The sequence below is a fragment of the Stegostoma tigrinum genome, chromosome 19 (genome assembly GCF_030684315.1).
Source record: "Stegostoma tigrinum isolate sSteTig4 chromosome 19, sSteTig4.hap1, whole genome shotgun sequence".
Classification (NCBI taxonomy): Eukaryota; Metazoa; Chordata; class Chondrichthyes; order Orectolobiformes; family Stegostomatidae; genus Stegostoma; species Stegostoma tigrinum.
Window position 1 is genome coordinate 61,722,594 of NC_081372.1, and position 27,615 is coordinate 61,750,208.

Below are 27,615 nucleotides of genomic sequence, written 5' to 3' on the forward strand. Positions count from 1 at the left end.
AAGTCATCATTGGACAAGCATATGGATGTACATGGAATAGTGTAGGTTAGATGGGCTTCAGATTGGCATGACAGGTCGGCCAAGCATCGAAGGCTGAAGGGCCTGTACTGTGCTGCAATGTTTTATGTTCTGTGTTCTATCCTCATACTCCACGCTGCTAAATATAAAGGCCAACATTCCATTAATTTCCTTGATTACTTTTGGCACCTGTTTGTGGCATTTTTGACATTCATGCCCTATAATCTGTGAGGAGGGCAGTGTAGAACTTGAGAAACACATTGACTAGTTCCTGAAGTGTTTGGAGTGTTGGCAGAATACCGGTGTTGGCCGGGGAGGTAATAGACCAGTGGTATCATTACTGGCCTGATAACCCAGAAACCCAGGTAATGATCTGGGGACCGAGGTTCAAATCCCACCATGGCAGATGGTGGAATTTGAATCCAATAAAGTATCTGGAATTAAGAATTGAATGTCGATTTTCAGAAATGCCAGTCTGGTTCACTGATGCCCTTTCGGGAAGAAAACTGTCATCCTTACCTGGTCTGGCCAACATGTGACTGTCGGCCCACAGCAATGTGGTTGACTTTAAACTGCCCTCTGGGTAATTAGGGATGGGCAATAAATGCTGCCTGATAAGTGAACACCCTTATCCCATGAATGAATCAAGAAAAAATATTGAAGCTCACTTTGCATGCATATGAATTGTGGAGTACATGACACAGAAAATGTGGAGAATATGGTGATTGTAACAAGGCCAGTCAACTGGACCTTCTGGATTGTGAGTTACCTGATAGGGGCTATTAATCTGGCTCTTAATCAGGGAGTCCTGCTTGACAGATTAAAAGGGGAGTGTCAGAAATACTGACAGTCTGTGAGCTGACTCAGAAGAGGCAGTACAAAAGTCAAAGACAGTTCATATGTAACCATAAAGGGTGATTTGGCGATAGGATATCAACTTCTATGGAGTCATTTAAATAGCGATGAGAGTTAAGCACATTCTTGACGAAACTCACTTTCAACAATCATCTTTGAGTTGCATTAAGCAGTTTTTACATGATGGCTTTGTTTGGGAAGCCTGACTCTTTTGATCCTGCTGTCAATGATTTAGCCCAGTCTGTGGAAAGAATGTGTTTTTTTTCAGAACAATGACGTTGTAGCAGACGAAAAGCAACAAGTCATTCTCCTGACAACCTGTGGAGCTGCAGATTTCTCTGTATTAGGAGCTTTACCTCCGCTGAGGCACCAGTTACTAAACCTTCAAGAAATGACAGACATTGTTAAGGAATGTTATAACTCCAAGCTTACTCTAATTCTGAGACACCATTGTTTTTAATCAGCGTTTTGAGAACCAGGGGAATCTGTTGTGATATTTTTGACTTAGTCAAAAGGGCTGAGAGAAACTTGTGACTTTGGTCTAACACTGAATGAGATGCTGAGAGACCATTTGGCATGTGAAATTAATGATCTAACAGTGCAGAAATGCCTAATAGCTGAAACATAACTGGACTTTAACAAGGTGCTACACCTGGCCTAATTTTTATAAAATGTGGCACTGGAGCATGTGAGTTGTAGGGTATTCTGATGGAAGTGGACACCCTTGCCAGTCTGCCCAAGCTTGGGGGACACACTTAAGTGAAGGCAATTGCATAACCTCACTTAGGACATGTCCTGATCAGAGGGACTCTAGGTCGACATACAGCACAACCCTAAGTAAAATCAAGACTTGGACAAACAGTTAAAATTTTCTTCAGGACCCTGGCTAGCAAGCTATTGTAGTTGCTCCCAGTATGTGGAATTGCGACAGCAAAAGTGTCTATGACAATACTGTAACTTTGAAGAGAGATTTTGAGCCATAGGTGATGAGTTGCCTCCGCCCAGCCAATAAACTAAAACAGCTTGAGGTCTTGAGGTATTTTTTAAGTTGGAAAAATAGAAACAGCATGAATGTGTGCAGTGGTGCTCCAACAGAACCAGCATTTTAGTTTAGCTTTCAGCAGTTTTTCAGAGTTTTGAAGTCAGCTGTGGAAGCAGTTGCACCTCTGTTACAGCTAAAAGCTTGGGTTCTCTTTTTCCTGTCAGAATTGCACGTGAGACAATCTGTTTTACCGACTTTGCCTTTGCCATGTGTTTATGGGATGTTATTATGTTGGAACAGTCATTGTTTAGTTATTGAATAATCTGTTAAATTTTTCAACAAAGTTAAAGTTATACCACTTTGTCTTTCTTTAGTTTGTATTTTTACCGATGGTAAGTATAATCTGTATTTTGCTAAAAGCTGAGTAATTACAGTTGAATTATATCTGGAGATAGCCCCTTAGACGTGCCTTCAGATGGGATAAAAGTTAGAATGTAGGCAGTCTCCTTGATATGTTTGCCGGGGGTTTGATCTTGTCCATGACAAGTCCTACTCGATCTAAATTGAGTAAAATAACTCATTGACTGGTATCCAGGAGTGTTTATACCCTGGAAAATCCACATACATCTGGTTTGGAACAGTTAAATTGCTAAGCACATCAAAATAAATGTGTGGTTAAATGGTCATCTGCTTCTAATGGAGATCGATATAGACACAGCATTACAGTGATTGCAGAACCGGCTTTTAACAAAAATCACTCTGGACTTCAGCTGTAGAGTCATTGTGCTGTATAGCACGGAAACAGACTCTTCGGTCCAAATTGTCCATGCCAACCATACATCCTAAATTAATCTAGTCCCAGTTGCCAGCATTTGGCCCATGTCCCTCTAAACCCTTCCTATTCATAAACTCATACAGATGCCTTTGAAATGTTGGAATTGTACTAGTCTCCACCACCTCATCTGGCAGTTCATTTCACACATGTAGAACATAGAGAAGAGCGTAGAACAGTACAGCACAGTATAGGCCCTTCGGCCAAACGTTGTGCTGACCTATTATCCTACTCTAAGATCAAACTACCCTGCATAGCCTACATTTTACTATCATCCATGTGCCTATCCAAGAGTCGCTTAAATGTCCCTAATGTATCTCACTCCTCTACTGCCGCTGGCAACACCTTCCATGCACCCACCGCTCTGTGTAAAGAACCTACCTCTGACATATCCCCTATAACTACCTCTAATCACCTTAAAATTATGCTCCTCGTAATAATGCCCCCTGGCTATCCACTCTATCTATGTCTGTCATCATTTTGAACACCACTATTAAATCACCAGTCATCCTTCTTTGCTCCAATGAGAAAAGCCTTAATTCCCTCAGTCTTTCCTCATAAGACCAGCCCTCCATTCCAGGCAGCATCCTGGTAAATCTCCTCTGCACCCTCTCTAAAGCTTCCACATCCTTCCTATAATGAAGCGACTGGAACTGAATACAATATTCCAAGTGTGGTCGAATCAGGGTTTTATAGAGCTGCAACATAACCTCACGGGTCTTAAATGTAACCCCCTGCTAATGAAAACCAACACACTATACATCTAAGATAATAAAATGTGAGGCTGGATGAACACAGCAGGCCAAGCAGCATCTCAGGAGCACAAAAGCTGACGTTTCGGGCCTAGCACATCTTCTTAACAACTCTATCAACTTGGGTGGCAACTTTGAAGGATCTATGGACATGGACCCTCAGTTTCTTCTGTTCCTCCACACTGCTAGTAATCCTGCCATTAACCCTGTATTCTGCATTCATATTCAGTGTTCCAGAATGAATCACTTCGCACTTTTCCAGGTTGAATTCCATCTGCCATTTCTTTGGCCAACTCTGCATCCTGTCAATGTCCTGTTGCAACCTACAACAGCCCTGCACACTATCCACAACTCCACCAACCTATGTCAAATGCAAACTTAATAAACCACCCTTCCACTTCCTTATCGAAGTCATTTCTAAAGATCACAAAGAGCAGTGGTCCTAGAACAGATTCCTGCAGAACACTAGTGGCCACCGAGATCCAGGCTGAATACTTTCCATCTACCACTACCCTCTGTCTTCTGTTGCACAGCCAATTCTGTACCTAGAAAAAACAAATTTCCCTGTATCGCATGCCTTCTTACATGGGCCACCCTGTCTGTGAAAAAGTTGCCCCTTTGGTGCCTTTTAAATCTTTCCCCTCTTGCCTTAAACCTATGCCCTCTAGGTTTGGACTCCTCTACCCCTGGAAAAAGACCTTGAGTGTTCACCCTATCCATGTCCTTCATGAATTTAATAAACCTTTATAAGGTTCCCCCTCAGCCTGTGATATTTCGTGAAAAGTGCCCCAGCCAATTTGCCCTCTCCCTGCAGCCGAAACCCTCCAACCCTGGGAACGTTGCTGAAAACCTTTTCTAAAACCTTTGAACAGTCACAACATCTTTCCAGCAGCAGGGAGACTGAAATTACAAGCAAAATGTATCAGCACAGGCTTAGAGGGCCAAAGGGTCTGTTTCTGTGCTGTATTGTTCTTTGTTCTTTGTTGACTTACCCACCAGTGATTTCAGGCTTACTCGTCCACCTCAGCAAGGAGCTCAGCAATCACTTACCTAGCTTCCCATAAAGTTTTCGAGTACACCTGATTAGGTCTTGGGGGATGATCCACCTTCATGCAATTTAAATTGTTCAGCTTCTCCTCTGAAAGGTGGGCGCTTCTCAAGATATTACTGTTTCTCCTACGTTCTCTTGCTTTTATACCCTTCACCATAGTCAACTCTGATATGAAATACCCTTTAGTATCTCATCCATCTTGTGTCATTCCACACGTATGTGGCCGTGCTGATCTTTAAGGGCCCTATTCTCTCCCTTGTTACTCTTTTGCCCTTTATGTACTTGTAGAACCCCTTTGAACTTTCCTTAATCCTATCTGCCAAACTCTCATGTCCCCATTTTGTCATCCTGATTTTCCTGTTGAGTATACCCCTACTACCATAATACTCATCCATGGATTCACTCAGTCCCTGCTGCGCATGCCTGACAGATGCTTCCTTCTTTTTCTTGACCAAAAGCTTAATTTTTTTCTAGTCATCCGGCATTCCCTATACCTTACCAGCCTTGCCCTTCACCCTATGGTCTCTGGACTTCCGTTATCTCTTTTTTAAAGGCTTCCCACTTTCCAGCCATCCCTTTACCTGCAAATATCTGACACCCCCCTGCCCCCACCTCAAGCAACTTCTGCAAGTTCTTGCCTACTACTGTCAAAATTGGCCTTCCTCCATTTTAGAACTTTAACTTGTAGTTTTCCTTAAGTTTGAGCAAAACCTAGTCTAGTCTGGATCCTTTACAGACTAAGGGCACAATTTCAGTGTCGGTCAGTTATGAAAAGCAGCTCGTTCAGTTACCAGTGATTGCAGTAAAACGTTCAGGACAAAGCTTGTTGGGGTGAAATTGCTTGCAAGAGAATTACCTAGATCAACTCAACATTTTTCACTTATAGCATAGCCTTGTGATTAAACTTCATTTAAATACTTGGAAGTCTTCCAGAAAGTTCTAGGGACCCTCATAAGAGTCAGCAGTAGCAGTGAACTGGAAAGGTACTAATGTGACACCTTTATTTAAAAAAGAAAGAAACAAAAAGTGAGAAACTATTGACCAGTTAGTTTGACCTTTAATGGGGAAGCTACTGGAGATAGTCATAAAGGAGTAAACTGAATACTGGAAGAACAAAGCACAATTCACCAGTGTCAGCACGGTTTCATGAAGGGCTAATGATTTCGGTGTCCAGGACCATTTATGATTTCTTAGATACTGAATCAGTCTGTGATCTCTACCAAGGATGAGTGCAACTGACACATGGGAATAAACTAGCGTAAAAGTTCCCTTCCAAGTTGTTTAATGCCTTGTCTTGGGATAGTGCCCTGTGTCCTTAACTATCACTGGTTAGAAAGCTGGAAGACTGCTTTAACAGAACAGAGAATGCTAGAGAAACTCAGCAAATGTGGCAGCATCTGGGAGAGAGGGAAACAGCTCATTTTTTGAGTCTTGTTTGCCTCTTCTTCAGAGCACCTTAACACTGTCTTGGGTGTCCATAAAGCACCAAAGCACCTGGCCTGCAGGAATTCACTACTCCTTTTCATGCCTCAGTAGCAATAGCAAATTATATTGCATATTAGTGTATAAGTGTTATTCTTTAAGGTTTTTAGGAGAAAGGAAATATAGTCTGTGGATTGTAATGGTGTGGCAGTCTTGTTCAGTTTTGATTTTTGAGCAAAATATATAAATTCTGCATTTATTAGAGCCATTTAAAAATTTTATATCAGTTTGGAAATAATGTTGTACTATATTGTATTTGTAGTTGATTTACTTGAAATTATTTTCCTCCTCTTTCAAAACAGATGAAAGAGTTATAAAACACCAAACATTTTTCTCAATATTTGATGAAAAATCACCAAGTCATGATCATTGCAATAAAACACAAACACTGGAGCAACAACTAACAGACAAAGCAGCAAAACTAACTCCAGCTGAAAACCATGAAACAAGTGTAAAGCATATTAATGACAGTAAGAAAAGAATTAGACGTACCTTTGATCGAAGATTGCTTCCTTCAGGCTCAAAGGATGACTTTTCTAAAACTGAAGGACTGTCCTTGGACTCTATCTGTCAGACAGAAAAGGTGTCTTCATTTGGCTCCATTAGAAAATTGGACGTTTCTGGTGGAAAATTTGATGAGATCTGCCATGATACTGGATCAAAAGAGCAGAATAATCCACAAAGAGGCAACTGTTCCAAGAGACATAGCATGGATTTGACTTGCAAAAATCGACTAAGAGGTGATGAGGTAATGTGTTTTGAAAGATTTTTTGCTTATAAATAATAATGATAGTACAGGTTTCCCACTAGTATGGTTTACTTTAGAAATACTATTCGAGTATATGATGCCAACTGTTTGTCTACTGTTATGGAAATACTTTGATTATTCCCCCACTGTCACAGTGTCTGTCATTTCCTTGTTTCCTGTCATTAATCTCCCAGTCTTACTCTCTAAGAGATCAATGCTTACCTGAAGTTTTTATAAAAATATGCCGGAAGATTTATATGCTTGTACTGTTTTTTAGCTTTGCTAGTTTGATAACTTATTTTCTTCCCTCAGTGTTCTGGCGTATCAATAATTGTTAAATTGTTTGCATTTTTTTTTCAATTTGATTCCATCTCTCACTGGTATTGTAATATTCTGACTTCTCATGGAAGTTTTCTTTCTCAATAGAGTGCACCTTTAATGAAAATGTTGAAAGCTCTTTAAATGTTTTGCTGTGTGTTACCATTATACTTCTAACCTATTTGCTCATTCTGTGTCAATCAACTCTGCCTTCATTCCTTAGCAGTGCTGGAGAAATTCAGTAGGTCTGACAGCATGTGTGGAGAGAGAAACAGAGTTAGTTTTGAGTCCAGTGATTCTCCTTAACTCCAAAGAAAAGTGATTGAACTTGAAAATCTAACTATATCTCTCTCCACTGATGCTGCCAGACCTGCTGAGTTTCTCTAGCACTTCCTATAATTTTTAAATTTCAGATTTCCAGCACCCTATGTTCTTTGCTTTCATTTCTTAGTAATTGCCTTTCTTTATCGTTAGGATCCTTGATTTTCACCACCAAGGTGCATTGGAATTTCAACACAGTAGAACACAACAGCGCAGTACCTTCGGCCCTCGATGTTGCGCCACCCTGTGAAACCAAACTGAAGCCCATCTAACCGACACAATTCCATTATTATTCATATGTTTATCCAATGACCATTTAAATGCCCTTAAATTTGGGAAGTTTACTACAGTTGCAGACAGGGCATTCCACACCCTTACTACTCTCTGAGTAAGGAACCTACCTCTGACATCTGTCCTATATCTATCACCCCTCAATTTAAAGCTATGCCCCCTCCTGTATGCCTTCTTAACAACCCTATCAACCTGGGTGGCAACTTTCAGGGATCTATGTACACGGACACCGAGGTCTCTCTGCTCATCCACATGACCAAGAATCTTACCATTAGCCTAGTACTCTCTATTCCTGTTACTCCTTCCAAAATGAATCACCTCACACTTTTCTGCATTAAACTCCATTTGCCACCTCTCAGCTCATCTCTGCAGCTTATCGATGCCCCTCTGTAACCTGCAACATCCTTCCGCACTATCCACAACTCCACCGACTTTAGTGACATCTGCAAATTTATGAACCCATCCTTCTACGCCCTCATCCAGGTCATTTATAAAAATGACAAACAGCAGTGGCCCCAAAACGGATCCTTGTGGTACACCACTAGTAACTGAACTCCAGGATGAACATTTCATGTGAGATGCTGAGAGACTACTTAGTATGTGAGATTAATGATGTAACAATGCAAATGCGCCTGCTAGCTGAAGCCCAACTGGATTTCAAACAGACACTACAATGGCTTTGTCATGTGCTAAGTGGAACATGAGTTACAGGATACACCAATGAAAGTGGACACCCTTGCCAGGCTGACTGAGCTTGGGGGATACCATTTGAGTGAAGGCAATTGCCTCACTCAGGCCGTACCCTGAATAGAGGGACAGTAAAACCCCAAATCAAAACAAAACCTCTGCCAAATGGTTAACATTTTCTTCAGAATTCGTGCCAGCAAGCCATTGTTGTTACTGGACTCGAGACAGAAGAATAATCTCACCAGGCTTGAATTGTGAAAGAGAACTATTAGGCCGGTATCCAGGAGAGTGCACATTCTTCTGGTTTGGAGAAAGTAAGGACTGCAAATCCTGGAAGCCAGAGTCTATACGTGTGAGCGGGGAGTTAGCTAAGGTAGAATGGGAGCAAAGATTTTTCGGTGGGTCCATTGAGGAACAGTGGAAGACTCTTAAAGCGATTTTTCACAATGCTCAACCAAAGTATATTCCAGTGATGAGGAAAAACTGTAGGAAAAGAGATAGTCAGCCATGGATGTCTAAGGAAATAAAAGGAGGTATCAGATTGAAAAACACATACAAAAAAGCAAAGAGTAGTGGGAAACTAGTAGATTGGGAAATCTTTAAAGACCAACAGAAAGCCCCATTCAGAAGAATGAGGGGAGATCTTATAGAAACATATCAAATTATGAAGGGAATAGATAAGATGGAGGCAGGGAAGTTGTTTTCGCTAGCAGGTGAAACTAGTGCTAGAGGGCATAGCCTCAAATTAAAGGGAAGCAGATGTAGGACTGAAGTCAGGAAGAATTTCTTCACCCAAAGGGTTATGAATCTGTGGAATTCCCTGCCCAGTGAAGCAGTTGAAGCTACATTGCTGAATGTTTTTAAGGCAAGGCTAGACAAATTTTTTAACAGTAAAGGAATTACGGGTTATGGTGAGTGAGCGGGTAAAGAACAAAAAAGGGCAAAGAAAATTACAGCACAGGAACACGCCCTTCAGCATTCCGGACCTGCGCTGATCAAGATCCTCTATCTAAACCTGTCACCTATTTTCCAAGGATCTGTATCCCTCTGCTCCCTGCCCATTCATGTATCTGTCTTGATACAACTTAAATGACGCTATCGTGCTCGCCTCTACCACCTCCGCTGGCAACGTGTTCTAGGCACCCATCACCCTCTGCGTAAAGAACTTTCCATGCAGGCCTCCCTTAAACTTTTCCCCTCTCACCTTGAAATCGTGACCCCTAGGAATTGAGTCCTCCACTCTGGGAAAAAGCTTTTTGCTATCCACCATGTCTATACCTATCATGATTTTGTAGAACTCAATCAGGTCCCCCCTCAGCCTCTGTCATTCTAATGTAAATAATGCTATTCTACTCAATCTCTCTTCATAGCTAGCGCCTGCCCTACCAGGCAACATTCTGGTGAAACTCCTCTGCACCCTCTCCAAAGCATCCACATTATTTTGATGATGTGGCGATCAGAACTGTACATGGTATTATGAATAAAAGCATGCCATATGGCTTCTTGACCACTCAATCGACCTGCGTTGCCACCTTCAGTGTACAATAGACCTGAATGCCCAGATCTTTCTGTGCATCAATTTTCCCCAGGCTTTTCCATTTACGGTATAGTTCACGCTTGAATTGGATCTTCCAAAATGCATCACCTCACATTTGCCTGGATTTAATTCCAGCTGCCAATTCTCTGTCCAACTCTCCAATCTATCTGTATACTGCTGCATTCTCCTGCAGTCCCCTTCACTATCTGCTGCTCCAACAATCTTAGTCGACTAGAATCTGCAAACTTGGTAATCAGACCATCTGTTACCTTCCTCCAGATCATTTATGTATATCACAAACAATTGTGGGCCTAATAAGGACTCATGTGGAACACCACTGGTCACAGTTCTTCATTTTGAGAAACTCCTTTCACTACAACTCTCTGCCTCCTGTTACCCAGCCAGTTCTCTCTCCACCTAGGTAGTACACCCCGGACCCATGTGACTTCACTTTCTCCGTCAGCCTACCATGAGGAACCTCATCAAACACCTTACTGAAGTCCCTCATCTATCAATTTGTTACTTCCTGAAAGCGGAGCTGAGTCTCAAAAAGGTCAGCCATGATCTTATTGAATCGTGAGGTAGGCTCGAGGGGCCAAATAGCCTCCTCCTGCTCCTAGTTCTTACATTCTGATGTTCTCATGCTCTTAAAATCACAGCCGGTAAGACTGCATGCAAGGAGTAGGAAAGTCAACATTGACTTTTCTGCTCCTGGGATGCTGTCAGACTGCTGTGCTTTTCTAGCCTCACACCTATAGACATCTGATTTGGCACAGTTAAATTGCTCAGCAACATCTAAATCAGAACCAATCAAAATAAACATCTGGTTAATGTCACCTGCTTGATAATGGAGCTGCTGTATCAGTGACTGAAAAACCTGTGTTTATTAAAATTTGCTGTGGAGATCCAACCCCTAAATCTGCATAAGACCTCGGCTGGACTGAGATCTTACATCTGGTTTGGAACAGGTAATTTGCTTAGCAACATCAAAATAAATGTCTGGTGAAATGGAGATGGATACAGGCATGGCCAGTATAGTGATCGCAGAACCAGCTTTGAACAAAAATCCCTCTGGATTCCATCTCTTAAGTTCATGCAAGATCTTGGCTAGACTGAGAACCTACATCAAGGAACCTTCACAGATTAAGGAAACAATTTTGATTCCGGTCTTGTTTGAGAAGCAGCTGACTCAGTGACCACTGATTGTAGTCAAAGGCTCGGGCCCAAACCTGACGGGTTGAAATTGGTTGAGAAAGATTCACCTTGTTTCACTCAACATGTTTCAGTTAGAAAATGGCTGCCTGAGTGGAGGCATAGTTAAATACCCAGATGTTTTTCAGGAAGTTCTGGAGACTGTCAGAGGAGCCAAGGTTACCTTGCATATTGACCACGAAACAATTCCACAATTCTTCCAGAAACGCCCAGTAAGGTATGCTTCCTGGACTTTGGCTGATGCAGAACACCAAGACATACAGATAGAGAAGGAAGGTTTGGTGATCATCTTTGGTGTGAGAAAGTTCCAAGAATACCTTTACAGACATGAATTTGTAATAGTAGCAGATCGCAAACTCTAGCTAGGGCTACTCAAAGAGAATAAGGCTGTGCCATCTACTGCTTCAGGTCGAATTCAGTTGTGGGCTCTCTTTTGAAGTGTGCACAATTACAAATTGGAACACAATCTGGGAGGCCATATGTCAAATGTGGGTGCCTTGAGCCATCTCATGCTGGAAGATACACCACCATTGTCCATGTGATTTCTCTGTATGTTTTGAGCCCATGACTTCTTCAGAATCTGAGTCTGGGAGAAAGGTGTTCATAAGGGAAGGGATCCTTTTCAAATTAAGTTATTGCAACCAACTGAGGGATTGAGTGAATTGAGAAGATGAACCAGTTCATCCCTCCTTACTTGAGAGCGCAACAGTTTGGTGTATCACATCTGGAACCTTAGTGAATTGTGGCATCTTGTCTAAGGTCTGGTTGTAATAGAATGTCACTGTTCTATTCAAAAATGGAGAGAGAAAGAGAAAGCAGAATGCTGCATGCCAGTTAACCTCAGATTTGTGAAAGGGCAAATAGTAGAATCCATTATTCAGGTTGTTGTAGCAAGACAGTCGGAATATCATAATGCAATCAGTTGGCTTCAGTATGATTTGCTGAAAGGGAAGTTGCATTTGTCTAATCCGTTAGAGATTTTTGAGGAAGCATCAAGCAGGGTGGCTAAAGAGAAACCTATAGACATGGTGTACTTGGATTTTTAGAAGACATTTATGAGGTGCCACATCAACGGTTATTGTGCAAAATAAGAGCTTTTGGTGTAGAGGTTAATGCCTTGATTTTTGCCATTTCCATGCTGCAATACAGCACTACAGAAAGTAGATCAATGACCTTCTCCCTCTACCATGGTATGTGCAACATTCCTCTGGCCATAGTGTTCAGGGATGTGTAACACAGCAGAGCAAGTCCATATGATTGGAGGTGTGCTTGATATCATCGTCTTCACCCCTCGCGTAATAAAACAGGAACCAATTTTGCGGGGATGTCTTGCCAAACTACTCACATCCCACTGCAACTCTCATAAAAACCCCACAGTCACTCTTGATCATTGACACCATTTCTTTTGTTGACTGCAATACTTTCACTCTCTCCATACTCTGTGCAGGTTCCACAAAACTCCTCACGGCCTCTACGGCAAATTGACCAGCCCCACCAGAAGTACTGTTCTGAATGTCTTAAAATGACAGTACTGAGACTCCAGGGGAGGTATTGGCAAGGCTGCTTCCTGCATTCTATGCTCCCTTGACCTGTAGCTAATATCTTGGTGCAAACTGTCATCATGGAGAGTGAGGGTACACAATCTGGTGAGTTCCTTATTGTGACAACTTGGCAGTTGGCCGAGGAAGACACAGCCCAAGATGCTGGCACTCTGAGGTTTGCCAGAGACCCGCTGCCCGCTCAGGCCCAGGCAGGTTTCAGCTATCAAGAAATTAGTGTGTATTCACAGGAAGGAACAGCAGCAACAGAGAGGTGTGAAGGATGGCACAGTTGAGATTTGAAAAGAGAGCCTACCATGTAAGCAACAAGCAGGGGAATATGTGTGTACACGTGGAATTCAGTGTGATTGAATCATCCCTCCTGGATGAAGATCCCTAATGTTGGGATTTCTCTGTGCACAAATGGGCATTTGCCAAACAGTTGTCTTGCAGTGGCTGTGTCACACAGGCGCCACCTTCAGAAGGAAACAATGCTATAGAATGTCCAGGGAGGATGTAGCCTACTGGGACCATTGATCTGTGCTGTTCCCTTTTGAAAGCCCTATTGGATGGTGTGTGCTGCAGGCCTGTCCCTCTGAGGTCAAGTCACCACCCTGCCCAATCCAAATGTAGTTGCAGCCCATTTTCTTGCCCATTGTGCACTTTCGATTTGCAGCTGGTGATAATGAGCAGTCCTGTTCCAGTTGCTTCTGGCCTGTCGCATCAACTCTAAAGAATTCATACTTCCACTAGTCATCACCGAACCAGTCTACATTTGCCTACACCTGCTTACCCTTTCCACTCAGACCCAGGCATATGAAGTGATCATGCCCGGTGTGGTCATTAATCACCACTCCCTAAATTGTCAAAGATCATTGCCCTGTCGGTGACTGTACTTTTACCCTGCCCTGTCCCTAAACCCTGACCACTTTTCTGCTCCATTTTTGAAGTTGAACCTGACAGACTGACTGGCTCATCCTCTCAACTGAAATGACCAGATAGCCCCAAGGAAATGTATTCCGGACCCGTGACTGGTGCCTTCATATTTCTCCACCTGCATTATCTGTCTGCCTGAGACTCGATGCTACAAAGCCAACAAATTGAAAGTGGCTCTTCACTCCGTGCACTTTGAAGACACTGGACCCTTGACTGAGACCCTGATGACTCCACACCTGACTGTGGCCAATTCCCTTGATTATTAAGGGAGGCTGCCCTTGAATTTCTGTGCTGGTTCCACAGTTGATGGTTGCCGAGATTGTCTTCAATGACGAATATTCGGCTAAGGCTTTTAAATATGATTACCTGTTTGTTTGACATTCAGTGTGTTTGTTGTGTAAGCGCTGGCATGTGGTGCAGGTGTGAGTTTGATGTAATACACTGCTGCACTACAAACTGTGTGACTGCTAGACTGAGGACTGCTTTGCAATGAGGGAAGTTGTTTGCCTTAGTCACTTTGCTAACTGTAAGGCAGCCAAAATGGGGATGGTATGAACAAGCAGGTAAGTTCTTGGTGTTTGAGTTCTAGATTAGCAAACAGAAATGCATAATATGATCAAGCAGGGTCAGAATACTTTCATGAAGTAGAAATCATGCCTGATGAATTTACTGGAATTCTTTTATGAGTTAATAAGCAGTAGATAAAAGGAAAGCAATGGATGCAATATATTTTCATTTTTAGAAGGCTTTTGATTGAGTACACATGTTAGGGTACCTAATATAAGAATCCATAGTGTTGATATCAGCATGAATAGAGGAATGGCTAATTAATAGGAGACAGAGAGTTGAAATAAAGGAGGCAATTTCAGAATGGCAACCTACAACTAATGGAGTACCACAGGGACCAGTGCTGGGGACACAGTTGTTTACAATATATGTCAATGACTTGGACCATAGGAACAGGAATTGACCATTCAGCTCTCAAGCCTGTTTCACCATTCAAGAGACCATGCACCGGCACCATGGAGATTAACTCCATATACCGGCATTTGGGTCCATATCCCTTTATACCTTTTGCTTAATAAATCTGAGATTTTTTTAAAAATTAACAACTGATCGGCATCCACTGCTGTTTGTGGAAGAGACTTTCAAACCTCTACCACATTTTGTGTCTAAAAGTGTTTCCTAAGCCCTCTCCTGAAAGGTCAGGTCCTAATTTTTCACATTATGCCCCAGTCTTAGAATCCCAAACTAGTGGAATACTTTATCTACTCTGTCGTTTACTGTTAATATCTTGAAGATTTCAGCCAGGCCACTAGAGAAAACAGGCCTACTTTATATAATCTCTCCTTATCACCAAACTACTGAAGTCAGTGAATCTTTGTTGTAAACCTATGCTGTACTTCCTCCAAGGCCAATATATCCTTCCTAAGGTGTGGTGCCCAGGTCAGCTCACACTACTTCAGATAAAATCTAACCAGAGCTTTGTATAACTGCAGCATAACTTCTGCATCCTTGAACTGCAGTCCTGTATGTATAAAGGCCAGCATTCCATCAGCTTTCTTGATTGCTTTTCTGCACTTGCTTGTGACATTTTGAGGATCTACCTGAACTAGCCAAGGATGGCACAAAAGAGGTAGGAAGACAAGTGGTGAAGATGACTCAAGGAGGGATATAGACAGGTTACTTGAGTGGTCAGAAACTAACTAGATGGAATGTAAGGTGAGAAGATGTGTGGTTTTGAACTGTGGCTCTTTGGACAAAGGAACTGACTGTAATTTAAATGGAGAAAGACTGCAGTAAGCTATTGAACGGAGAGATTTGGTATTCTTAGTCGATGAATCACTATAAATCCATATTCAGTAGGTAACAGAGAATTCAAAGGGATTGGAGTATAACATAATGAAATGTTACCAAATCAATATATCAGGCACTAGAACTCCTGATTTGAAGAAAGATACACTGGCACTGGAGCCAGTCCAGAGAAAGTTCTTTAGGCTGGGTGTGGAGAGACTGCTGAATGGAGAGAGGTTGAATCCGTTGGCATGTACTCATTGGAAGTTAGAAGAATGAGATGTGAATTTATTGACAGGGTAAATGCAAAAAAGGTTCTCTCTTTGTGTGGGAGGAACTAGGACCAGAGGGCATAATCTTAGAATAAGGGGCTGCCCATTCAAAACAGAGATGGGGAGGAATTTCTTCTCAGAGGGCAGTGAATTTGTGGAATGCTTTACCGTAGAGTGCTGTTGATGCTGTGTAGTGAAGTGCATTTGTTCTGTTATGACTGAGTCAGTCAGATTTTAAATCAGCAAGTGAATCAGGAAGTGGAGATCAGGATTATCAGTTCAGTCATGATCTCATTGAATGGGGAAGCAAACTCAATGGATTGAATAACATATTTCTGCTCCTGTGATCTTATGAAACATTTTAACCTGCTTTCAGTCACAAGGATCAGGGTGTCTTGTGTCTTAGTCGAAATACCTGTAGTTTGGAATGTTTTAAGTTTTCAGTTCGCAGAAGACCTGTTTGAAGCCGTTCTCCTGGAGAAAGGAATTAACTTAAAATAATTAGAAAATTGTGTAAGGCTTTTAGTTTGAATTGTTGTAGTAGACTGTTGACCAAAACAATCTCAGGAGGATCAGGTACCAGTTGTAATTGTTTGTTTTGCAAATACTTTAGGAGATCTCTACCTCTGAAAGATTCTGAAGCAGAATAATGCCTCTGCATTAATTCATTATTTAATTAGACATCAAGAAGCATGTAGGAAGTACTTCACTTGAATCTCAGCTTGGTCTGTTTTTGATTTACTTTAAACAAAATACCTCTGTGGCAGATTTCTAGGAGGCAGGACGTCTGGTACCCCTGGTCTTATCTACCACCTCGTATATGCTGTTGTAATCTTTTCCCCTGGAGCCGGCGCTGTAATTACTGAGCTAGTCCTCAGGCCTCACAGGGCTTTTGTTTATGGCATCATGCTGTTGAGCAATTTAGAGTGGCACACAGATCACTAGGCATTCAGGGGACTGATAAGGATCAAGGACGTCAGAGGTTACTAGCAGTTCAGCCGCATATGTATATGGACTTCAGTAAGGCATTTGATAAGGTTCCCCATGGAAGGCTCATTCAGAAGGTCAGGAGGAATGGGATACAGGGGAACTTAGCTGCTTGGATACAGAATTGGCTGGCCAACAGAAGACAGCGAGTGGTAGTAGAAGGAAAATATTCTGCCTGGAAGTCAGTGGTGAGTGGGGTTCCACAGGGCTCTGTCCTTGGGCCTCTACTGTTTGTAATTTTTATTAATGACTTGGACGAGGGAATTGAAGGATGGGTCAGCAAGTTTGCAGACGACACAAAGGTCGGAGGTGTCGTTGACAGTGTAGAGGGCTGTTGTAGGCTGCAGCGGGACATTGACAGGATGCAGAGATGGGCTGAGAGGTGGCAGATGGAGTTCAACCTGGATAAATGCGAGGTGATGCATTTTGGAAGGTCGAATTTGAAAGCTGAGTACAGGATTAAGGATAGGATTCTTGGCAGCGTGGAGGAACAGAGGGATCTTGGTGTGCAGATACATAGATCCCTTAAAATGGCCACCCAAGTGGACAGGGTTGTTAAGAAAGCATATGGTGTTTTGGCTTTCATTAACAGGGGGATTGAGTTTAAGAGTCGTGAGATCTTGTTGCAGCTCTATAAAACTTTGGTTAGACCGCACTTGGAATACTGCGTCCAGTTCTGGGCGCCCTATTATAGGAAAGATGTGGATGCTTTGGAGAGGGTTCAGAGGAGGTTTACCAGGATGCTGCCTGGACTGGAGGGCTTATCTTATGAAGAGAGGTTGACTGAGCTCGGTCTCTTTTCATTGGAGAAAAGGAGGAGGAGAGGGGACCTAATTGAGGTATACAAGATAATGAGAGGCATAGATAGAGTCGATAGCCAGAGACTATTTCCCAGGGCAGAAATGGCTAGCACGAGGGGTCATAGTTTTAAGCTGGTTGGTGGAAAGTATAGAGGGGATGTCAGAGGCAGGTTCTTTACGCAGAGAGTTGTGAGAGCATGGAATGCGTTGCCAGCAGCAGTTGTGGAAGCAAGGTCATTGGGGTCATTTAAGAGACTGCTGGACATGCATATGGTCACAGAAATTTGAGGGTGCATCCATGAGGATCAATGGTCGGCACAACATTGTGGGCTGAAGGGCCTGTTCTGTGCTGTACTGTTCTATGTTCTATGTTCTATGTTCTATATGAATTTAGTACAGGGCCTGTATGGTAGCCACGTCGACATTTTAGCTGTGTGATGTCTGTGTTCAGCTTAATAAACCTCAGAAACCTTTCTCAAACAGTTGAATGGGAATAAACTAACAAGATAAATTAAAGATAATAAAATGTGAGGCTGGATGAACACAGCAGGCCAAGCAGCATCTCAGGAGCACAAAAGCTGACGTTTCGGGCCTAGACCCTTCATCAGAGATAAATTAATCAGATAAATTAATCCTTCTTGTTCAACCAACCAAGTCCTTTCTAATGTAATCACTTAACTCCACTTAAGATCTTTAATCATATTTGTTTCTTTCCACAGTGAATTGCTGCAGGAGTAACCCATTTGCAATGTCTTCCCCTTACAGAATGCTCCAGATGGAAGTGTTTGAAGGGATTGTTCGGAGGTGGGGAAATCTAAGATAATTTGTGTGAATGCTGCAGGTAGATAGGGTAGTGAAGGAGGCATTTGGTACACATGCCTTTATTGGTCAGTGCATTATGAATAGGACTTTGGATGTCGTGCTGTGGCTGTGCAAGACACTGATTAGGCTACTTTTGGAATATTGTATTCATTTCTGGTCTCTCTGCTATAGGAAAGATGTTGTGAAACTTGAAAGGGTTCAGAAAAGATTTACAGGGATGTTGCAAGGGTTGGAGAGCTTGAATTGTAGGAAGAGGCTGAATAGGCTGGGGCTATTTTCCCTGGAGTGTCAGAGGCTGAGGGGTGATGTTTAAAATGTTTATAAAATCATGACGTCCATGGATAGGGTGAATAATCAAGGTCTTTTTCCCAGCGTAGGGGAGTCCAAAACTAGAGGGCATAAGTTTATTGAAAGAGGGGAAAAATTTAAAAAGGGACCTAAAGAGCAACTTTTTTACGCAGTGTCGTGCGTGTATGGAATGAGCTGCTGGGCAAGTGGTGGAGGCTGGTACAATCACAACTTTGAAAGGCATCTGGATGGGTATATGAACAAGGAGGCTTTAATGGAATATGAGCCAAATGCTGGCAAATGCGTCTGTATTACTTTAGGTTATCTGGTCAGCATGGACAAGTTGGACCAAAGGGTCTGTTTCTGTGCAGTACATCTCTATGACTCAAGCAAAAGGCTATCAGACCTGCCATGGCCAAGATTTGAAAACAAGTGTAGTCAAATCTTTGGTGTGCCTATTCCATCTCAGCCTCCTTCCCTTCCTCGACATCTGTTTCTATTTCTGGGGATCAGATGACCATCAATATCATTTAAAATGACTGACTCCCACAATTACCTCAACAACAGATCCTTCTTGTGAGGAATCCATTCCATTCCATTAGTTTCTCTGTTTCCGTAGCATCTGTTCTGATGATGCCGCTTTCCACAGGGACGCCTCATGTCCATCTATTTTCTCAACTTCTCACCACCAGGCACACATTCCCCTCCCCTCCGTTGTCAGCATTCTGCATGGGCCATTCACGCCAGGGCAACTTGGTCCACTCTTCCTCCACTCCCAATACTTCCACACACCCCACAGCACCTTTCATATGCAATCACAAAAGGTGCAACACTTGCCTGTTTATCTTCTCCCTCCTCAGCGTCCGAGACTCTGGACACACCTTCCAGGTGAAGCAGCAGTTTTCCTGCACTTTACTCAATCTAATCTATTATATTTGCAGTTCACACCGTGGTCTTCTCTACACTGGGGAGATGAAATACAGTCTGGGTAACTTTGTAGCAAACCTATGTTTTTGACTGTAAAAATGACCCCGAGCTTCCGGTTGCCTGCCACTTCCACAAACCACCATGCTTCCTGGTCAACATTTCTGCCACGGGTCTGCTGCAGTACCACAATGAGGCTCAACACAAGCTGGAAAAACAGAATTTAATTTTCTGATTACAGACCCTTCAACTTTCAGGGCTCAGTATAGAACACCTCCTTCCATCTTCTTTACCCACCCCATCATCTCAGGCCCTGTCATGACATGTGCTGCTTTCAGAACAGTCAACCCATTTTCACCTGCAGATTGCTCCTTTTATAAGCTTTTCTGTTTCCCTTGGCTTATTAACAGTCATGTTTTTGCCTATTTAACTATATTTCTGTTTCTCTGCCTGTCCACTTACTCCATCCTCCAATCACCATCACTACCACTCCTGTTACCAGCATAAATACCAGCTTTTTTTAGCTACTATCAATTCTGAAGAAGGGTTACTGGACTCAAAATGTTAACTCTGCTCTCTCTCCACAGATGCTTCCAGAACTGCAATTTCTGTTTTAGTCTACCCTTTAGATGTGCATGAGAAGGCTTTCTGTCACATGTTTGTCCACAGTAAATGGATGTTGTTAGGGTAGCCAGGATATTGCATTTTTGCTTTATTTCAAAATCTTGAAAGTTGTATTATGTAATTAGCTTGGTTTATTTTTTACATTCTTGTTGTAATAATCTTTTTTAATGTTAAAACCAGATCTGCAACATTGTGTGCTTGCGTTTCAGTGAAAGACCACTTTGTTAAATTTAAAAAAACAAAATCTTGCCGTATATCAGAATGGTATCTGCCTTGTTACAACAATATCAGCTGGGAACCTAACATATCACATACTTGAAAACTGATGCACAGGGCTCCATCGTCATGCAAGATAATGATGTTTGCAGAGTCTCCTTTTGCTAACTGTTTAATTTATGATTGCTTATGGTGGTACTGCAGTGGGGTCAACTAACTCTGTTTGGTTCATGTTGCTTCTGCTGTTTTGCATGTAGTTAATCCTGTGCAGTAGCTTCACCGGATTGACTTGTCTTTTTTAATTATGCCTTGTGCTGCTCCTTGCATGGCCTTCTGCACTCATCATTGACTGGAAGTTGGTCCACTGCCTTATTAATCTTAATTAAAAGAGTGGGGATTACGTTGGGACACAAGGTTGCAGATATCTCCTGCTGATGGCCCATAGTGCCTCATGGATACCCTGCTTTGAGTCGCTAGATCTGTTCGAAGTCAGTCCCATTTGACACATTGATAATGTCACATTGCACAGTATATCCTCAGTGTGAAAACAGGATCTCGTTGCCATAAGGACTGTCTGCTGGTTACCATTCTCACACTGGCAAGGATGGATACATCTGCAACAGGTAGATTGGTGTAGATGTTTGTTTTTTTCCCTCTTGGTTTCCTCACCGCCTGCTGCAGATGGCCCAAAGTGCCTCATGATCAGTTTTGAGTTGCTAAATCAGTTTGAAATCTATCCCTTTTAGCATAGTATAACACATCATGAAAGAGGGAATCCACATGTGAAGATGGGACTGCCAGCCCAGCAGCTGTGCCTGTTAGCTTCTCAACAAGTCAGTCCAAGTGATGGACATTGAAATTCCCCGTCTATAGGCAGCATGGTGGCTCAGTGGTTAGCACTGCAGCCTCACAGCGCCAGGGACCCAGGTTCGCTTCCAGCCTCGGGTGACTGCCTGTGTGGAGTTTGCACATTCTCCCCGTGTCTGAGTGGGTTTCCTCCGGGTGCTTCGGTTTCCTCCCACAGTCCAAAGATGTGCAGGCTAGGCGGATGGGCCATGCTAAATTGCCCATAGTGTTCAGGGGTGTGTGGGTTATGGGGGATGGGTCTGGGTGGGATGCTTCAAGTGGCCGTGTGGACTTGTTGGGCCAAAGGGCCTGTTTCCACACTGTAGGGAATCTAATCTAATCTATAGTACATGACCTTTCCACGTCCATGTTTCATCCAAGGAGTGTTAAATGGGGAAGAGAACCAATTTATTAAACAAGCTGTCAGTTGGTTCTAATGAACACAAGGCTTCCTTGTCCATGTTTCCCCTGCTGTCTTGAGTTATAATGGCATCTGGATTCAACATTGAGCACTCCCAAAGCAACTCCGTCTCAACTTCATATCATTGTGCCATGGTCTAAAGTCGGCATGTCCTATCCCATTACCTGGACGATGGTGGTGGCATCTGGGATATTGTCTGTAAGGCCTGATTCCATGAATATGACTATGTCAGGCTGTCTCTTGACTGTGGGATAGCGCTCTCAATTTGTTTCAAATCCTCTGATATAAGTAAGAACAGATTTACAGGATCATCTAGCCTGTGTTTACCATTGTTGCTTCTTATGTTTCATTCAGTGCCAGGTGGTCCAATTGGTTTTGTTCCATTGTTTTTTAGATACAACTGAATTCTGCGGTTATGTCTGAGAGCATTTAAAAGTCAATCATAGTGCTGTAGGTTTTGAGTCACATACATGTAAAACCACGTAAGAATGGTAGATTTCCTTCTCTGAAGGCCAATAATGAATAACTTGGGTTTTTACAGCAATCAGCAATGGCTTTGTTGTCACTGTTTAACTTTTTATTTTAGTTCCAAATTTATTCATTGCGTTAAATTTATGAGCATCTGTTGTGGTGCAATTTAAATCTGTGATCCCAAGAACATATTGTTCCTCTGGTTTACTACTCATTCTTACTACTTACTGGATTACTAGTCCCTGTGACATTATCATTTCTCCACTGGCCCTCCTAGATTTAATAGACATTAATAAATGAAGAAACCTGCCACTTAGTTCCACACTTATTATGATATTGGTTTTTTCTTTCCATATTTTTGTGATCCACTCTTTTTAAATGATACTTAATTGTGTGTGCTGTCATTTTAGGATATTGTAATATTCATATTTTCTTACTATCTTCTTTTAATTGTGGCTTCATGCTTACCATGACATGTGTGTTTTGCAGCAGAAATATGGCTTGAGGAAGGAGGGTACGATTACTGAAACAATGATTGGTGCAATTGCTGCAAAATATGCAAATGAGAAAAAAGACAAACCTTTGAATACAGATATAGAACTTTTCAATAGGTAAGGACTGTGAGAAATCTGAATCTAAAAATAGCTGGTCTGTATATATGAAAATGTGTAACATTTCCTACGTTTTAACAAACAATTTTAAGAGGTTATCATGTTCAAAGATAAATGCTTAAATGTAATTAAACTTCATTGATGTTTCTTGTTTTGTCCAGATGTTGTCAGCACTTTCTTCAAATTACAAAAGTTAAGAATGGTTCTAAAAATTTAGAACTACCATACAGTGACTTAGTTCCTTCTAACATTTCAACTGCAGTGATAATATTTAGTATCAACCGTGTGGACACCTTTTGCTTCTTTTGATCCAGGGCGTGTGCTGGAATGGTAGCCGGTTTTTTTAATCTTGACACCTTTTGTTTTGACAGTTATGTTACACCATCAAAGTCTGAAATTATCAGACTTTATTTGATACATTGTCATTGCTAATACAATGTTTTACAAACAACGAACAAAGATGAAGTTGCTGGAGAAGCTCAGCCGGTCTGGCAGCATTTGTGAAGGAGAAAACAGAGTTAACGTTTCGGGTTCAGTGACCCTTCCTTAGAACTTCCATTGTTTATAAAGATCATTTTATATAAAATACAAAATATATAAAACAGTCATTGATTACTGATACTTTGGATTTAACTTTATATCAGTTATGAGGAAAAACCACTTTTTTATTTATTAGAATACTACCTAGGTCTTGAAAGGCCTAATATCAGAACATGTCCTTTTGATGGCTTACTGGGTTTCTTTTTCAATTACTTTCCTCCGATCATAGTCACACTTTTGTAGTTATGCTTTATTGATGTTTTTTAAATTATCCACAGGATGTGGGTGTCATTGACATGGACGACATTTATTATTCATTTCAGAAGGTGATGGTGAGATGTCTTTTTGAACCATAGCAATCAGCGTTGGATAGGTACACCCACAGTCGTTTGGGATAGAGCTCCATGATTCTGGTCCCTCAACACGAAAACATTGCAAGATATTTCCAAAGCAGGATGGTGTGTTGCTTGAAGGGGAACTTGGAGGCAGTGGCATTTGCTACACATTTGCTACCCTTATTCTTCAAAGTAGGAGAGGTCATTGGGTTTTACAAGTGCAATTGAGGGAGACACAGTGAGTTGCTGCATTGCATGTTGAATATGCTATACTGTGCGTTTGTGGTAGAGGAAGTGAATGTTGCTGATGTTGGATGGGGATTCCACTTAAATTTTGTGCAATGGCAAGGTATAAATGGAATGAGTGACTATACTAAATAATTATTTGATCAAATGATTATTAAATATAAGTGATAAATTAGAAAGATAAAAAGGGAAGGAAATTTTATTTGTAAGGAAGAAAGAAAACACTTTCTGAGATATATATACTTAACAAGAATATGAGAAGTTGGAGCTGAAAAAGGAACAGTAATAGAGATAATGGGAACTGCAAATGCTGGAGAATCCAAGATAATAAAATGTGAGGCTGGATGAACACAGCAGGCCAAGCAGCATCTCAGGAGCACAAAAGCTGACGTTTCGGGCCTAGACCCTTCATCAGAGAGGGGGATGGGGTGAAGGTTCTGGAATAAATAGGGAGAGAGGGGGAGGCGGACCGAAGATGGAGAGAAAAGAAGATAGGTGGAGAGAGTATAGGTGGGGAGGGAGGGAGGGGATAGGTCAGTTCAGGGAGGACGGACAAGTCAAGGGGGCGGGATGAGGTTTGTAGGTAGGAGATGGAGGTGCGGCTTGGGGTGGGAGGAAGGGACGGTTGAGAGGAAGAACAGGTTAGGGAGGCAGAGACAGGTTGGACTGGTTTTGGGATGCAGTGGGTGGAGGGGAAGAGCTGGGCTGGTTGTGTGGTGCAGTGGGGGGAGGGGACGAACTGGGCTGGTTTAGGGATGCGGTGGGGGAAGGGGAGATTTTGAAGCTGGTGAAGGCCACATTGATACCATTAGGCTGCAGGGTTCCCAAGCGGAATATGAGTTGCTGTTCCCGCAACCTTCGGGTGGCATCATTGTGGCACTGCAGGAGGCCCATGATGGACAGGTCATCTAAAGAATGGGAGGGGGAGTGGAAATGGTTTGCGACTGGGAGGTGCAGTTGTTTGTTGCGAACCGAGCGGAGGTGTTCTGCAAAGCGGTCCCCTCAGCCTCCGCTTTGTTTCCCCAATGCAGAGGAAGCCACACCGGGTACAGAGGATGCAGTATACCACATTGGCAGATGTGCAGGTGAACCTCTGCTTAATGTGGAATGTCATCTTAGGACCTGGGATGGGGGTGAGGGAGGAGGTGTGGGGGCAAATGTAGTACTTCCTGTGGTTGCAGGGGAAGGTGCCGGGTTTGATGGGGTTGGAGGGGAGTGTGGAGCGGACAAGGGAGTCGTGGAGAGAGTGGTCTCTCCGGGAGGCAGGCAAGGTTGGGGATGGAAAAATGTCTTGGGTGGTGGGGTCGGATTGTAGATGGCGGAAGTGTCGGAGGATGATGCGTTGTATCCGGAGGTTGGTGGGTTGGTGTGAGAGAACGAGGGGGATCCTCTTTGGGCGGTTGTGGCGGGGGCGGGGTGTGAGGGATGTGTTGCGGGAAATACGGGAGAGTTCGTCCCCTCCCCCCACTGCACCACACAACCAGCCCAGCTCTTCCCCTCCACCCACTGCATCCCAAAACCAGCCCAACCTGTCTCTGCCTCCCTAACCTGTTTTTCCTCTCACCCTTCCCTTCCTCCCACCCCAAGCCGCACCCCCATCTCCTACCTACTAACCTCATCCCACCTCCGTGACCTGTCCGTCTTCCCTGGACTGACCTATCCCCTCCCTACCTCCCCACCTATACTCTCTCCACCTATCTTCTTTTCTGTCCATCTTCAGTCCGCCTCCCCCTCTCTCCCTATTTATTTCAGAACCCTCACCCCATCCCCCTCTCTGATGAAGGGTCTAGGCCCGAAACGTCAGCTTTTGTGCTCCTGAGATGCTGCTTGGCCTGCTGTGTTCATCCAGCCTCACATTTTATTATCTAGGAACAGTAATAGTTCATTTGCCATTCAATAGGATCAAGTCTGATCAATCATTCCTTATGTCTGCTTCCCTGCGATTTCCTGGTAACCCATGAATCCTCCACTGTTCAAGAGTCTATTTATCTAGGCCTTAAATATACATGAGGCCTCTGCCCCCACAGCTCTCTGTAGCAAGGGTTCCAAAGACAACCCTCTGGAGAGGAGAAATTACTCCTCACATCAGTCTTAAAATTGTCCCCCTTTATTCTCAGACTGTGCCCTATGGTTTGAGATTCTCCAATGAGGGAAAACATCTCTCAGCATTTATCATTTCAAGTTCCTTTAGAATCCTATGTATTTCAGTGAGGATGCTTGTCATTTTCTAAAATCCAGTGAGTAGAGTCTCAACCTGTTCAACCCTTGCTCATAGGACAATTCCTCCATAGTAGAGATCATCCCAGTAAAAATATGGGGAAACTCAGCAGGTCTGGTAGTAGAGAGATAGTAGGAGCTGCAGATGCTGGAGTATCTGAGATAACAAGGTGTAGGGCTGGATGAACACAGTATGCCAAGCAGCATCAGAGGAGCAGGAAAGCTGACGTTTTGGGCCTAGACCCTTCTTCAGAAATGGGGGAGGGGAAGGGGGTTCTGAAATAAATAGGGAGTGGGGGGAGGCGGATAGAAGATGGATAGAGGAGAAGGTAGCTGGAGAGGAGACAGGCAAGTCAAAGAGGCGGGGATGGCACCAGTAAAGGTGAGTGTAGGTGAGGAATTAGGGAGGGGATAGGTCAGTCCAGGGAGGATGGACAGGTCAAGGCAGTGGGATGAGTCGAGTAGGTAGGAGATGGGGGTGCGGCTTGAGGTGGGAGGAGGGGATAGGTGGGACGAAGGACAGGTTAGGGAGGTGGGGACAAGCTGGGCTGGTTTTGGGTTGTGGTAGGGGGAGGGGAGATTTTGAAGCTTGTGAAGTCCACATTGATACCATTGGGCAGCAGGGTTCCCAAATGGAATATGAGTTGCCGTTCCTGCAACCTTTAGGTTCCATCGTTGTGGCACTGCAGGAGGCAAGGATGGACATGTCATCTGAGGAATGGGAGGGGGAATTGAAATGGTTTGCAACTGGGAGGTACAATTGTGTAGGTGTTCCACAAAGTGATCACCATGCCTCTGCTTGGTTTTCCCGATGTACAGGAGGCTACGACGGGAACAGTGGATGCAGTATACCAGATTAGCAGATGTGCAGGTGAACATCTGCTTGATGTGGAAAGTCTTGGGGCCTGGGATGGGGGCGAGGCGGGAGGTGAGGGGCAGGTGTAGCAGTTCCTGCGGTTGCAGGAAAAAGTGCTGGGTGTGGTGGGCTGGAGGGGTATGTGGAGCAGACAAGGAAGTCACGGAGAGAGTTAACCCTCCAAGAAGCAGACTAGGGTGGGGAGGGAAAAATGTCTTTGGTGGTGGGGTCGGATTGCAGATGGCGGAAGTGTCGGAGGATGATGAGTTGGATCCAGAGATTGGTGGGGTTGTGCGTGACAATGAGCGGGATTCTGTTTTGATTGTTATTGCAGGGAGAGGGTGTGAGGGATGAGTTGCGGGAATTGCAGGAGACATGGTGGAGGTCATTCTTGACCACTGGGGTGGGTGGTGTTGCGGCCCTTGAAAAACAAGGACATCTGAGATGTTCGGGAGTGGAATGCCTCATCCTGGGAGCAGATGCAGTGGAAGCGAAGGAATTGGGAATAGGGAATGGCATTTTTGCAGAGAAGTGGGTGGGAGGAGGTGTATTCTAGGTAGCTGTGGGAGTCGGTGGGCTTGAAATGGATATCGGTTTCCAGGTGGTATCTCCGTACTGTGGAAGAGAGTTAAGGTTCCAAATTCAATATGATTCCTCTTCAAAACTTAAATAGTTGGACACTGGTGATTTTACACTGCTGACAAAGAAGGACTGTCTGGAACAGTTGATGAGGGTACCCAAAGCAAAGGACAAGGGGAATTCTAATGGTGGCAAAGAAGTGACAG

At 43.3% G+C, this 27,615-nt stretch overlaps 1 protein-coding gene across 1 annotated transcript in view; it reads left to right on the forward strand.

The window, feature by feature from the left end:
- Window positions 1-27,615, forward strand: part of sycp2l (synaptonemal complex protein 2-like) — a 374,186-nt gene that overhangs the window by 304,982 nt on the left and 41,589 nt on the right. The window contains exons 22-23 of the mRNA XM_059652659.1: window positions 6,275-6,720; window positions 22,515-22,636. Of these exons, the coding sequence (XP_059508642.1) occupies window positions 6,275-6,720; window positions 22,515-22,636 (568 nt within the window). The remainder of the gene's footprint in view (window positions 1-6,274; window positions 6,721-22,514; window positions 22,637-27,615) is intronic.